Raw genomic sequence first — 12,982 nt, 5'->3', positions numbered from 1 at the left:
TGACCCACCGACTTTGGTCTCCCAAAGTGCTGGGATTACAGGCATGAGCCACCATGCCCAGCACTTCAGTGTCATTTTAAGAATACAATAGTGGGATGTCATTTATCCCCTATCAAATTGATAAATATCTTTAAATAACAGTACTCTGTGCATTTGAAGATTGAAGGACACAGATGCTGTCTTCTAAACTGTTATGGGATCATATGTGTTGAAACCGTTCTGGGGGACAACTGGGCAATACTTCATAGTTCTACTAGGAATTTGTCCTGTGTGCAAAGTTGTAGTTGCAAAGATGCCAATGGTGACACTGTGTGTAACTGTAAAAGGTTGGACATAACAGATATCTACCTATAAAGGATCAGTTGCAGAAACCATGGTAAATCAGTAGGATGTTAAACAGTCATTAAAAATGATATGGACACTGCAGTTGAGTCACATGAAAAAAGTTATACTGAAAGATATTCAGTGACATTGAAAAATGTTTAGACTATTAACTATTTTTTAAAGGTTAGAAAATATGTACAATATTAATCCATTTTTATGAACAATGTTTATATTTAAGACAGTTAAGATAGAGAGTGGATTAGGATTTTGTTTGTATTTACATATTTCTGAATTTTCAGTAATATGGATGATGATTAAAATGAGCTCCCCCCGCTTTTTTTTTTTGAGACAGAGTCTCCCTCTTTTTGCCCAGGCTGGAATGCAATGGCACGGTCTCAGCCCACTGCAACCTCTACCTCCTGGGTTCAAGCTATTCTCCTGCCTCAGTCTCTTGAGTAGCTGGGATTACAGGCACCCGCCACCACGCCTGGCTGATTTTTTGTGTTATTTGTAATAGAGACAGGTTTCATCATGTTGTCAAACTCCTGACCTTGTGATCCACTCGCCTTAACCTCCCAAAGTGCTGGGATTACAGGCGTGAGCCACCTCCACCGACCGAGTCATAATTTTATACTGATATTTATAAGAGTTTTTGATAAGGGGGAAATGGCCTTGAGTGGTGGAGACCAGGCTGCAATGTTGGATATGAAGCCTGGCCAGGCTGATGCACTGTGATTATCTGTTTAACTGTTAACTTCAAGCCTTGAGGGGGCAGAGGTGGTGTCTTCCTTGCTCACTGCTGTATGTTCAGTGCCTGGCATGGCACCCATATAGGTGCCTATTACATGGGAGTGAATGAGCCAGCCTTGCAGGAGGGCCTTTCTTGATGTTGGTTTTTGATGAAGCTCCTCTGTCCCTGCTGCCTTTCAGAGCCATGGAGAAGCTAAGCGGGCATCAGTTTGAGAACTACTCCTTCAAGATTTCTTACATCCCGGATGAAGAGGTGAGCTCCCCTTCGCCCCCTCAGCGAGCCCAGCGTGGGGACCACTCTTCCCGTGAGCAAGGCCACGCCCCTGGGGGCTCTTCTCAGGCCAGACAGATTGATTTCCCGCTGCGGATCCTGGTCCCCACCCAGTTTGTTGGTGCCATCATCGGAAAGGAGGGCTTGACCATAAAGAACATCACTAAGCAGACCCAGTCCCGGTACGTGCCTCTGGGGCTTCCTTTGCTTCCTTCTGAGGGGTCCCCTGCGTGCTGGTGGGTCTCAGCCACTCATAGGTCACAATTGCTTACATTAGCAGTGGGGGCTGTGCTGTAAGAAATAGTGGCTTCTCTCAACAGGACTATTAACAGACTAACATCAAGCTGGGGGCTGCAATGAGCTTTCACCCTGAGAGTCTAAAGTTTCATAAAGAGGGTACCCGATAATCTCATAGCCAGGACTGTTCATAAGCTAACGAATGCTTATGAAGGCATCGATTTCTACAAAAGCAGAGGTGGGACGCTCGGGGGGATCCTAGAACCCGCTCCTCATAGGTCTTCCTCTTTCCCTGAGTCAGAGCCCTGGGGGAGGCCATTCTTTGTGACCACATAGATACTCTCACAGAGAAGTGGGTGAGTCACTGCCACGTCAAGCAAGAAATAAAGCACACTGGTTTTCTGTTTACTTTCCTCTCTGTTCAAGGAGACTAAGGAGTTGAAGTGAATAAAATGTCTTGTGGAGTTGTTGATTTTTATGTCTTCCTAAGACTATAGCATGTTGTAATAAGGCAAGCTTAGGACTTGAAGACAAAGACTCATGTTTAAGTTGTAGCACATTAAGTGGTTTTATGATTTTAGAAAATATGTTAACCTCCCTGAGCATCAATTGCTGCTTCTGTAAAAAGAGGGTTATGGCCAGGCCCAGTGGCTCACCCCTATAATCCCAGTACTTTGGGAAGCCAAGGCAGGGGGATCATCTGAGGTCAGGAGTTCGAGACCAGCCTGGCCAACATGGTAAAACCCCATCTCTACTAAAACTACAAAAATTAGCCAGACATGATGGTATATGCCTGTAATCCCAGCTACTTGGGAGGCTGAGGCAGGAGAGTCGCTTGAATCGAGGAGGCGGAGGTTATAGTGAGCCAAGATCACATCACTGCACTCCAGCCTGGGTGACAGGAGCGAAACTCCAAGAGAAAACTCTGTCGATAGATAAATAGATAGATATTTCCTGTCTATCTGTTTTGCCAGGATTATTATGAGAATTAGTACAATCAGGCCGATTGAGTGAAATAATGACTATGAAAGTACTTAAACTCCAAAGCACTCCGTTACTTATACATATTAATTATTTACATGTGTTAGTGCACTCAGGTCATTCAGTGAGTGTTTTGTAACCTAAATCAGAAATGCTGTTTTTTTTAAAATGTCTTATTTATCCCCAAATAATAGACACTGGTATGGATGAGTCTGGAGCGTTGCATCTTAGGAGTGAAGTGAGAAAATAGGGAGGTTGCTGTCTGGTATTTCTTTTACTTTTAAATCAGCCCTGACTTTCCCTCCAAGTTTACTGTGAAAGTGACTTTTTTTTTTGAGACAGAGTCTCTGAAAGTGACTTTTATGTATGTCTTTTTGTTCCAAAAATTGTTTAAGGTAGCTTGAAAAAAAAAGTCACAAGTTTCGATAGAAACGAGGTTAGCTGTCAAAGTGTGTGCCCATTTTTCAGAAGTCAACCAAAGACTTGGCTCTAGGCTTTCTAACAGCCAGAATAAAGGATAGAATCAGTTATGTGATTTTGAAAGTTAACAAAAACAGGTAGGACCACAACTACCCAAAGAAGTCTGATAAAGTCATCAAGCGTTGGAGCCATTAGTCTTAACGGCAGGCTGCCAGTGGAAAGGAAACCAAAAACTTAGAGAGACAGAGAGAGGGCATGCCTCTGTTTTCTATCCGCACTCGGATATATAAAGCTTGCTTGAATTTGGTGTTTGGATTTGGATTAACATATGGCTTTTAAAAGCTGCCATCAGTCCCGAGCCCGGCAGGGAGCCAGCGTACAGCATTCTCCTTCTCACTTTACTCTGCACTTCTGCAGTCATTTGAAAGACTACACAAAATACTTCATTTACCAAACTGGCTTCATTACCGACTTGGCTTAGTACCTTTGTCCTACAGCACTCCTGTAAGAACCATTCCCTTCTAAATGGAGCTGCAAATAATTAAAATTTGGCACAAGACCCCCTGCACTGCTTGCCTCCTCCCTGGAGAACAGCATCGGTTGCAGACATGCTAATGATGCCTCCTTGTCTGTCTGTGTCCTTCCTATACAGGGGCTGGTGTGATGCTTTCTTGGGACGAGGATCCTGTCCAGATGACCTTGTAATTATGGCTCCTGATTCTTTTCCTACAGTGTAGACATCCATAGAAAAGAGAACTCTGGAGCTGCAGAGAAGCCTGTCACCATCCATGCCACGCCAGAGGGGACTTCTGAAGCATGCCGCATGATTCTTGAAATCATGCAGAAAGAGGCAGATGAGACCAAACTGTAAGTTTGCATGCAATGCCCAGATCACTCAACAGAGAAAAAGAGTAGATTCTCCCTCATTTAACCCAGAGGTTTTTTAAAAACTCTAACTCCGTGTCTCCGTAACGGAGGCAGGGAGGAATTATGTTTAAGAAGCTTGTTCCCAGGTGGGATACAGTGGGAAGTAGATCTTTTGCATTTACAGTATGGCTGTGTCTCCACCTGCATGGCTCTCTCAGTGATTCTCATGCTTCTGTCACCCACTGTTGGTAATCATTGGGAGGAACATATAGACTCACGCTGTCTATTAGAACTTTCTGCAATGACAGAAACGTTCTGTAGCTGCACTTGTCAATAGGTCAGCCACTAGCCACATGTTGCTGTTATTTGCAGTGTGACTAGTGCAGTGGAGGAACTGAATGATTTACTTTTACTCAGAGGTCAGTAGCCATGTGTATAGCTAATGCCCATTGTATTGGACAGTGCTAGTGTAGAATGTATGTTGTCACCAAACCTATCATTTATTGTCCTGGAAAAGGTTTTTCCCACCATGCTTCTAAGCTGTTTACACTCTTAACATTGGATTACATTTACTTAAGTAGTAGAAACTGGTTTCCACATGCCTGCTTTATTCTTCTACGTTTTTCTTCTGTCTGTCCTTCCCCCGTCCACCCACCGTTATTTTTGGTTTTTTTGTTTTCGAGGCCGAGTCTCACTCTGTTGCTCCATGCTGGAGTGCAGTGGCACCATCTCATCTCACTGCAACCTCCGCCTCCCAGGTTAAAGTGATTCTCCTGCCTCAGCCTCCTAAGTAGCTGGGATTACGGGCATGTGCCACTACACCCAGCTAATTTTTGTGTTTTTAGCAGAGATGGGGTTTCACCATGTTGTCCGGGCTGTTCTCAAACTCCTGACCTCAAGTGATCGGGCCACGTCTTCCTCCCAAAGTGCTGGGATTACAGGCATGAGCCACTGTGCCCAGCCCTTTCCCCTTATTTTGTGAAGTACTTACAGGAATCCTCAGTGTAATGAGGCTTGTCCCAATTCAAGTGGCAAATAATAGTTCTTACCAAACAAATTGACTTTATATTATAAATGAATAAGTGGTGTTGGAATAGATAATACAATAAAAATAGACTTTCAGGCTGGGTGCAGTGGCTCATACCTGTAATCTCAGCGCTTTGGGAGGCTGAGGCAGGGAGATTGCTGGAGGCTAGGCGTTTGAGACCAGGCTGGGCAACATTATGAGACCTCCATCTCTACAAAAAATTTAAAAAATTAGTCGGGCATGGTGGCCTGTACCTGTAGTCTCAGCTACTTAGGAGGCTGAGGCAGAATTGCTGGAGCCCAGGAATTTGAGCAATGAGCTATGATTGTATCACCACACTCCAGCTTGGGTGGCACGACCCTGTCCCTAAAAAAAGAAAAAGGAGAAAAATGAGAACACATGGACACCGGGAAGGGAGTACCAAACACTGGGGTCTATTGGGGGAAAGAGGGGAGGGACAGTGCCGGGGGGGAACTGGGGAGGGATAGCCTGGGGAGAAATGCCAAATGTGGGTGAAGGGGAGGAAGGCAGCAGAACACACTGCCATGTGTGTACCTATGCAAATGTCTTGCATGTTCTGCACATGTACCCCAAAACCTAAAATGCAATAAATAAATAAATATATATATATATATATATATATATAAGAAAAAAGAAAAAGGAGATTGTCAGTTTGGCAAAATCTGTTTGTGGGTAGTGGTGGCAGTTGTGTAGAGAAGCAGAGAGGGATGAATCAAATAATGTCAAACATGAGTGTTCCAAAACCAAGAAGATGAAAATGGTCCTTAAAAGAAGTACATTACAAATCTATTCTTAGGTTTCATAAGAGACTCTATCCTTTCTATTATGAATTATTTATTCTACTTGGGGCTTTTGAAATCCCCCAAATGCCACAGCTTAATTTGAAAAAGCCCATTTCTCATCCAAGTTCTTGGGAACTTTGTGAATAATACCTTTCTTGATTCTTTGTTTTTTTAGGTGGAATTTCGCTCTTGTCACCCAGGCAGCAGTAGTGCAGTGGTGTGATCTGGGCCCACTGGAACCTCTGTCTCCCAGGTTCATGCGATTCTCCTGCCTCAGCCTCCTGAGCAGCTGGGATTACAGGAGCCTGCCACCACACCCAGCTAATTTTTGTATTTTTAGTAGAGACAGGGTTTCAGCACATTGGCAAGGCTGATCTCGAACTCCTGACCTCAGGTGATCCACCCACCTTGGCCTCCCAATGTGCTGGGATTATAGGTGTGAGCCACCATGCCCAGCCACCTCCCTTGATTCTTCAATGTAGGTTCAAGCAATTTAATAAAATTCTAAATAGTCAATAAAACTAATTTATATCTTGGGTTTTTATGTTTTCATGTAGAGCCAAGATAGAGTTTGAATATCTTAGAAAAAAAAATTTTTTTAAGTGCCTACAGTGTGCTAAGCACTGCTGGAGGTTGAGGCCATAACCATGAGCAGGACTTGGTTCCTGCCTTTTTTTTTCCTTCCCCACATACTGTTTCTTCACCCATTGGTTCCTGCTTTGATGGAGTACTCCAGTGGGAAAGATACTCATTAAACAAATAATGAGTAATTACACCAAGAAATAATTAAGTGCATCTATAAGAAATGCTACAGTGAGGCCAGGTGAAGTGGCTTATGTCTGATCCCAGCACTTGGGAGGCCGAGGCACTGGATCACTTGAGGTCAGGAGTTCGAGACCAGCCTGGCCAACATATAGTGAAACCCTGTCTCTACTGAAAATACAAAAATTAGCTGGTCATGATGGTGGGCACCTGTAGTCCCAGCTACTTGGGAAGCTGAGACATGAGAATTGCTTGAACCTGGGAGGCGGAGGTTGCAGTGAGCTGAGATTGTGCGACTGCACTCCAGCCTGGTGGTGACAGAGCAAGCCTCTGTCTCAAAAAAAGAAAAAAGTGCTATAGTGAAAAAATATAGTATCCAATGATGACATGTAACGGGATGTCCTAATGAGGATTTTAGAGAGACAGGGATTTGGGGGTTTCAGAGAAGGCCTCCGTGTGTAGGTGACAGAGCCCTGAAGGAACTGAATAAGAGGTAGAAGATGTAGGAGAACAGAGATCCTAAACTTGCTTTTTATTCATTTACCAGATATTTATTGAGCACTCACTGTGTGCCCGGCACTGTTCTATGTGCCAGGACCTCAGCAGTGAACAAAGCTGACAACAGTTCCCACCCTCTGAAAGTTACATTCTAATGGAGCTTCTTCGAGCACGCCCATTATTTTGAGGCAATAGTAATGCATCTGTTAGATGCTTTTGCTCTCAAGTAACAGAAAATACAAGTGGCATAACCAGTAGTAAATAGATGTCACGTCACGTAACAACAAGTCCTGAGGTAGATGGCTCCAAGGTCAGTTGAGTGATGGGCCCAGAGACCCAGGACATTTTTCTGCTTTATGTTCCTCAGCATGTCTCATGTTCCCCTGGTAATAATAGGGTGGCGATAGTGATTTCAGATGTGTGGCCCCAAAAAAGTTACAAACTGAGGGAGAGGGCATCCCTTCCTTATGTCCTTTTTTCAAAAACCTTCTTTAAAAGTTGTGGTTAAAAAACCATAACATAGAATGTACTATCTTGGCCAGGCTTGGTGGCTCACGCCTGTAATCCCAGCACTTTGGGAGGCCAAGGCGGGTGGATCACTTGAGGTCGGGAGTTCGAGACCAGCCTGGCCAACATGGTGAAACCTCATCTCTACTAAAAATACAAAAATTAGCCAGGTGTGGTAGTGCACACCTGTAGTCCCAGCTACTCGGGAGGCTGGCTGAGGCATGAGAACCACTTGAACCCGGGAGGCAGAGGTTGTGGTTAGCCGAGAGTATACCACTGCACTTCAGCCTGGGTGACGGAGCAAGACTACATCTCAAAAAAAAAACATTGACTATCTTAATTTTTTTTTCTACTCTTAATTTTTTGGGAGAGGCTTCATACTTTTTTCCATAGCAGTTGCTCCACTCTACAACCCGCCAACAGTGCACAGGGGTTTCAGTTTCTCCACATCCTCCCCAACACTTGTTATTTTCTGTTATTTTGATAACAGCTATCTTAATACGTATGAGGTGACATCTCATTGTGGTTTTGATTTATATTTCTCTAGTCATTAGTGATTAGTGATGTTGAACATCTTTTTATATATTTATTGGCCATTTGTGTATCAACTTTAGAGAAATGTCTATTCAAACCCTTTGTTCATTCTTTAATTGAGGTATTTGATTCTTTTGTTATAGAGGTTGTAGGAGTCTTTTATGTATTCTGGATCATTATATCTTAGTCCATTTTGTGCTACTATAACAGAATACCCAAGACTGGATAATTTATAAAGAACAAAAGTTTATCTGGCTCACAGTTCTGGGAAGTCCAAGAGCGTGGTATCAGCATCTGATGAGGGTTATCCCATGGTGGAAGACCTAAGGCAGAAGCAAATGCATGAGACAGAGAGACAAAATAGGTCCAAACTCATCCTCAGCCCACTAATTCACTCTGTGAGAATTGCATCTATCCATCCATGAAGGCACCTGTGACCTAATCACCTCCTGTTACAGTGTAATCACTGTGTCACACGCTATAACAGTGGCAATTAAATTTCAACATGAAAAAAATAAATAAAAAACTAAAAAAACAAAAAAAAATACATTTCAACATGAGTTTTGAGGGAACTTTGAAACCATAGCAAACCCCTTATCAAATAAATGATTGGTAAATAGTTCTCCCATTCCATAGTTTAACCTTTCACTCTGTTGATTATATCCTTTGATGCACAAAAGCTTTTAAGTTTGATGTATTCCCATTGGTCTAATTTTTTGTTGTTGTTGCCTATGCTTTTGGTATCATAACCAAGAAGTCTTTGCCATGTCCAATATCATAAAGCTTTTCCCTGCTTTTTCTCTTAGGAGTTTGGTAGTTTTAGGTCTTAGGTTTAGGTTCTTAATCTATTTTGAGTTATTTTTTAATATGGTATAAAATAATGGTTCAACTTTATTCTTCTGTGTGTGTCCAGTTTCCCTAGCACCATTTGAAGAGACTGCTCTTTCCCCATCTAGTAGTTTGAGGACTATATCAAAAAATCATTGAACACTCTGCATGAGGATTTATTCCTGGGCTCTCTACTCTATTTCATTGGTCTATTTATCTGTTTTTATGCCAGTACTGTACTGTTTTGTTTACGTAGCTTTGTAATATATTTTGAAAGCAGGAAGTCAGCCCTTCAACTTTCTTATTTTTCAAAATTGTTTTGGCTATTCAAGGTCCCTTGAGATTCCATATGAATTTTTCTATTTCTGCAAACAGTGTGCAGTGTGGTTTTAATAGAACTCATATTGAATCTGTAGATTGCTTTGGGTAGTATGAACGTCTCCACAATATTAAATATTCCAATTCATGAACACAGGATATCTTTTCATTTATTTGTGCCTTTAAATTTCTTTCAGTAACCTTTTGTGGTTTTCAGTGTACAAGTCTTTTTCCTCCTTGGTTAGGTTTATTCTTAAGTATTCTGTACTTTTTGATGCTGTTGTAAATGTTGGTGTTTTCTTAACTTCCTCTTCAGATCGTTGATTGTTGTATATAGAAATGTAAATGATTTTTTCTTGTTGATTGATTTTGTATCCTGCAATTTTGCTGAATTTGTTTGTTCTAACCCTTTTTGGTAGAATCTTTAAGGTTTCCTACATATAAAATCGTATCATCTATGAATAGAGATCATTTTCTGTCTTCCTTAACAATTTGAATGCCTTTTTTCTTTTTCGTACCTAATTGCTCTGGCTAGGACTTCCAGTTTATGTTGAGTAGAAATGGGCAGGAGTAGGCATCCTTGCCTTGTTCCTGGTCTTAGTGGTAAAGCTTTACTTTCAGTCTTTTATCATTAAGTGTGATGTTAGCTATGGGCTTTTCATAAATGGTCTTATGGAGTGGTAGTTTCCTTTTATTCCTAATTTTGTTGGGTGTTTTTATTATGAAAGGGTATTAAGTTTGTCAAATGCTTTTCCTAATGACATGATCATGTAGTTTTCCCCCCCTTCATTCTGTTAATATGATTTATTATATTGATTGATTTTTAAAAAATTTATAGTAATGGGGTCTATGTTCCCTAGGCTAGTCTCAAACTCCTGGCATCAAGTGGTCTTCCTTCCTTGGCTTCCCAAAGTAATGGGATTACAGGAATAAGCCACTGCACCCAGCCCCCCATTAGTTGATTCTTGTATGTTGAACAAACCTTCCGTTCCAGGAACAGATCCCACTTGGTTGTGGCATATAATCCTTTTCATATGCTGAATTTGATTTGCTAGTATTTTGTTGAGGATTTTTGCATCAATACTCATCGGAGATATTGGTCTGAAATTTTCTTTTTTTGTGGTGTCTTTGTCTGGCTTTGCAATCAGGGTAAAGCTGGCCTCACAGAATGAGCTTGGAAATGTTCCCTCCTCTTCATTTTTTTTGGAAGAGTTTCAGGAGGATTGGTGATAATTCTTCTTTAAATGTTTGGTAGCATTCTCCGAAGAAGCCATCTGGTCCTGGGCTTTTCTACGTTGGGAGATATTTGATTACTGATTCAATTATTGGTCTGATCAGACTTTCCATTTCTTCATGATTCAATCTTGGGAGGTTGTATGTTCCCTCTAGGAATTGATCCATTTCTTTTAGGTTATCAAATTTGTAGACATATAGTTGTTCATAATATTCTCTTATAACCCTTTTTATCTCTGTAGTACTGGTAGTAGTGTTTCCTCTTTCATTTCTGATTTTAGTTATTGAATGTTCTATTTTTTTCTTAATCTAATTAAGGATTTTTCAGTTTGGTTGATTTTTATAAATAACCAACTCTTAGTTTTGTTGATTATAATTTGTTTATCTCTGCTCTGACTTTTATTATTGCCATTTTTATGCTGGTTTTGGGTTTAGTTATTTTCAAATGGAAATAAAAGGATGGGGCTGGGTGCAGTGGCTCACGCCTGTAATCCCAGCACTTTGGGAGGCCAAGGTGGACAGATCATGAGGTCAGAAGTTTGAGAGCAGCCTGGCCAACATGGTGAAACCCCATCTCTACTAAAACTACAAAATTAGCCGGGCGTGGTGGCGCATGCCTGTAATCCCAGCCACTTGGGAGGCTGAGGCAGGAGAATCACTTGAGCCTGGGAGGTGGAGGTTACAGTGAGCCGAGATTGGGCCATTACACTCCAACCCAAGCAAAAAGAGCAAAACTCCATCTCAAAAAAAGGAAAAAAACAATAAAATAAAATATAAAACAAAATAAAAGGATGACAGACAGCAACACAAAGCCATATGAAAATGTATGGTTTTCTGATAAAGGTAAATATAGTAACCCATACTGTAGTAATTTTGGTGCATAGAATTTAAATGCCAAAAACATTGTTTTAAGCTATTAATCTATGTTAATGGGTATAAAAACATATAAAGATATAACTTTTGGTATTTGGAGCTGGGGTAAAGGAATACAGTATTTGTATGCAATTGAAGTGAAGTTGTTACCAGTTTAAAATAGGATGCTATGACTTTAAGATGTTTTATATAATTACAATAGTATCCATAAAAAAAAAATCTGTAAGAACATACACTGTCTGCTGGGTATGGCTCATGCCTGTAATCCCAGCACTTTGGGAGGCCGAGGTGGGTGGATCACGAGGTCAAAAGATCGAGACCATCCTGGTCAACATGGTGAAACCCCGTCTCTACTAAAAATACAAAAAATTAGCTGGGCATGGTTATGCGTGCCTGTAATCCCAGCTACTCAGGAGGCTGAGGCGGGAGAATTGCCTGAACCCAGGAGGCGGAGGTTGCGGTGAGCCGAGATCGTGCCATTGCACTCCAGCCTGGGTAACAAGAGTGAAACTCCGTCTCAAAAAAAGAAAAAAAGCAACAAAACGCCAGGCATCGTGGCCCACGCCTGTAATCCCAGCACTTTGGAAGGCCAAGGCAGGTGGATCACGAGGTCAGTAGTTCAAGACCAGCCTGGCCAAGATGGTGAAACCCTGTTTCCCTGTCTTTACTAAAAATACAGAAATTAGCAGGATGTGGTGGTGGGTGCCTATAATCTCAAACCTCAGAGCTTCTGTATATATATATATATATATATATATATATATATATACAAAGCATATATATATATATATATGAGGTCAACTTTGAAAGAATTGAAGGGAGAAATAGATAGCAACATAATAGGAAACGTCAGTGCCCCACTTTCAATAATGGATAAAACTACCAAACAGAAGAACAATAAGGAAATAAATTGGAGCAACACTGTAGGCCAACAGACATACAAGAACATTCCATCCAACAATGGCAGAATATACGTTCTCAGGTGCATGTGGAGCTCTCCAGCATAAATATTACAAAACAAATATTAACAAATTCGAGAAGATTGATATCATGGAAAGTATCTTTTTCGATCACAATAGAATGAAACCAGAAATCAACAGCACAAGGAAAATTAGATAATTTAGCATTTTTTGTAGAACAGGTCAAGTGGTAATAAAGTCCCTCAGTTTTTATTTATCTGGGAGTCTTAATTTCTCCTTTATTTTTGAAGGACACTTTTACCACACATGGTATCCTTGGTAGGCAGTTTGTTTCTTTCCGCACTTCAAATATATCATCCCACTCCATTCTGGCCTGCAGAGTTTCTGCTAAGGAATCTGCAGATAGTGTTGTGGAAGCCCCTTTGTATGCCAGTCGCTTTTCTCTTGCCTCTTACCAGATGCTCTCTTTATCTTTGACTTTAGACAGTTTGATTACAATGTGTGTCAGTGTGGTTCTCTGTGGATTTGTCCCAGTTGGAGTTCTTTTAAGTTTTTTGATTTGTATGTACATTCTTTCCTTGTATTTGAGAAAATTTTCAACCATTACTTCTTCAAATAAGCTCTATCCCCTTTTCTTCCCCCTTCTCTTTCTGGGATTCCCGTTATGCTTATATTGATCTACTTGGCAGGTCTCATACGTCCTTAGGCTCTCTTCATTTTATTTCTTTATTGTACTCCTCTGACTTGAAGATTTCAAATGACCTGTATTCAAATGTGCTGGTCCTTTCCTCTATCTGGTCAAGTCTGCTGTTGAACTCCTCTAACAAAT

General features: G+C 41.1%; 1 protein-coding gene across 17 annotated transcripts in view; it reads left to right on the top strand.

Annotated features, from left to right (window-relative positions):
• Positions 1–12,982, top strand: part of IGF2BP2 (insulin like growth factor 2 mRNA binding protein 2) — a 177,304-nt gene that overhangs the window by 136,709 nt on the left and 27,613 nt on the right. For all 17 annotated transcript variants that reach the window (XR_013527175.1, XM_078350421.1, XM_078350422.1 and 14 more), the window contains 2 exons: positions 1,255–1,527; positions 3,716–3,850. Coding sequence is in view for 16 of the 17 variants with exons in the window: in XM_054245445.2 (XP_054101420.1) it covers positions 1,255–1,527; positions 3,716–3,850 (408 nt within the window). In the remaining variant the exon portion in view is untranslated. The remainder of the gene's footprint in view (positions 1–1,254; positions 1,528–3,715; positions 3,851–12,982) is intronic.

This window comes from Callithrix jacchus, chromosome 15 (assembly GCF_049354715.1).
Source record: "Callithrix jacchus isolate 240 chromosome 15, calJac240_pri, whole genome shotgun sequence".
Classification (NCBI taxonomy): Eukaryota; Metazoa; Chordata; class Mammalia; order Primates; family Cebidae; genus Callithrix; species Callithrix jacchus.
This window is presented reverse-complemented; position numbering and strand designations above follow the sequence as displayed.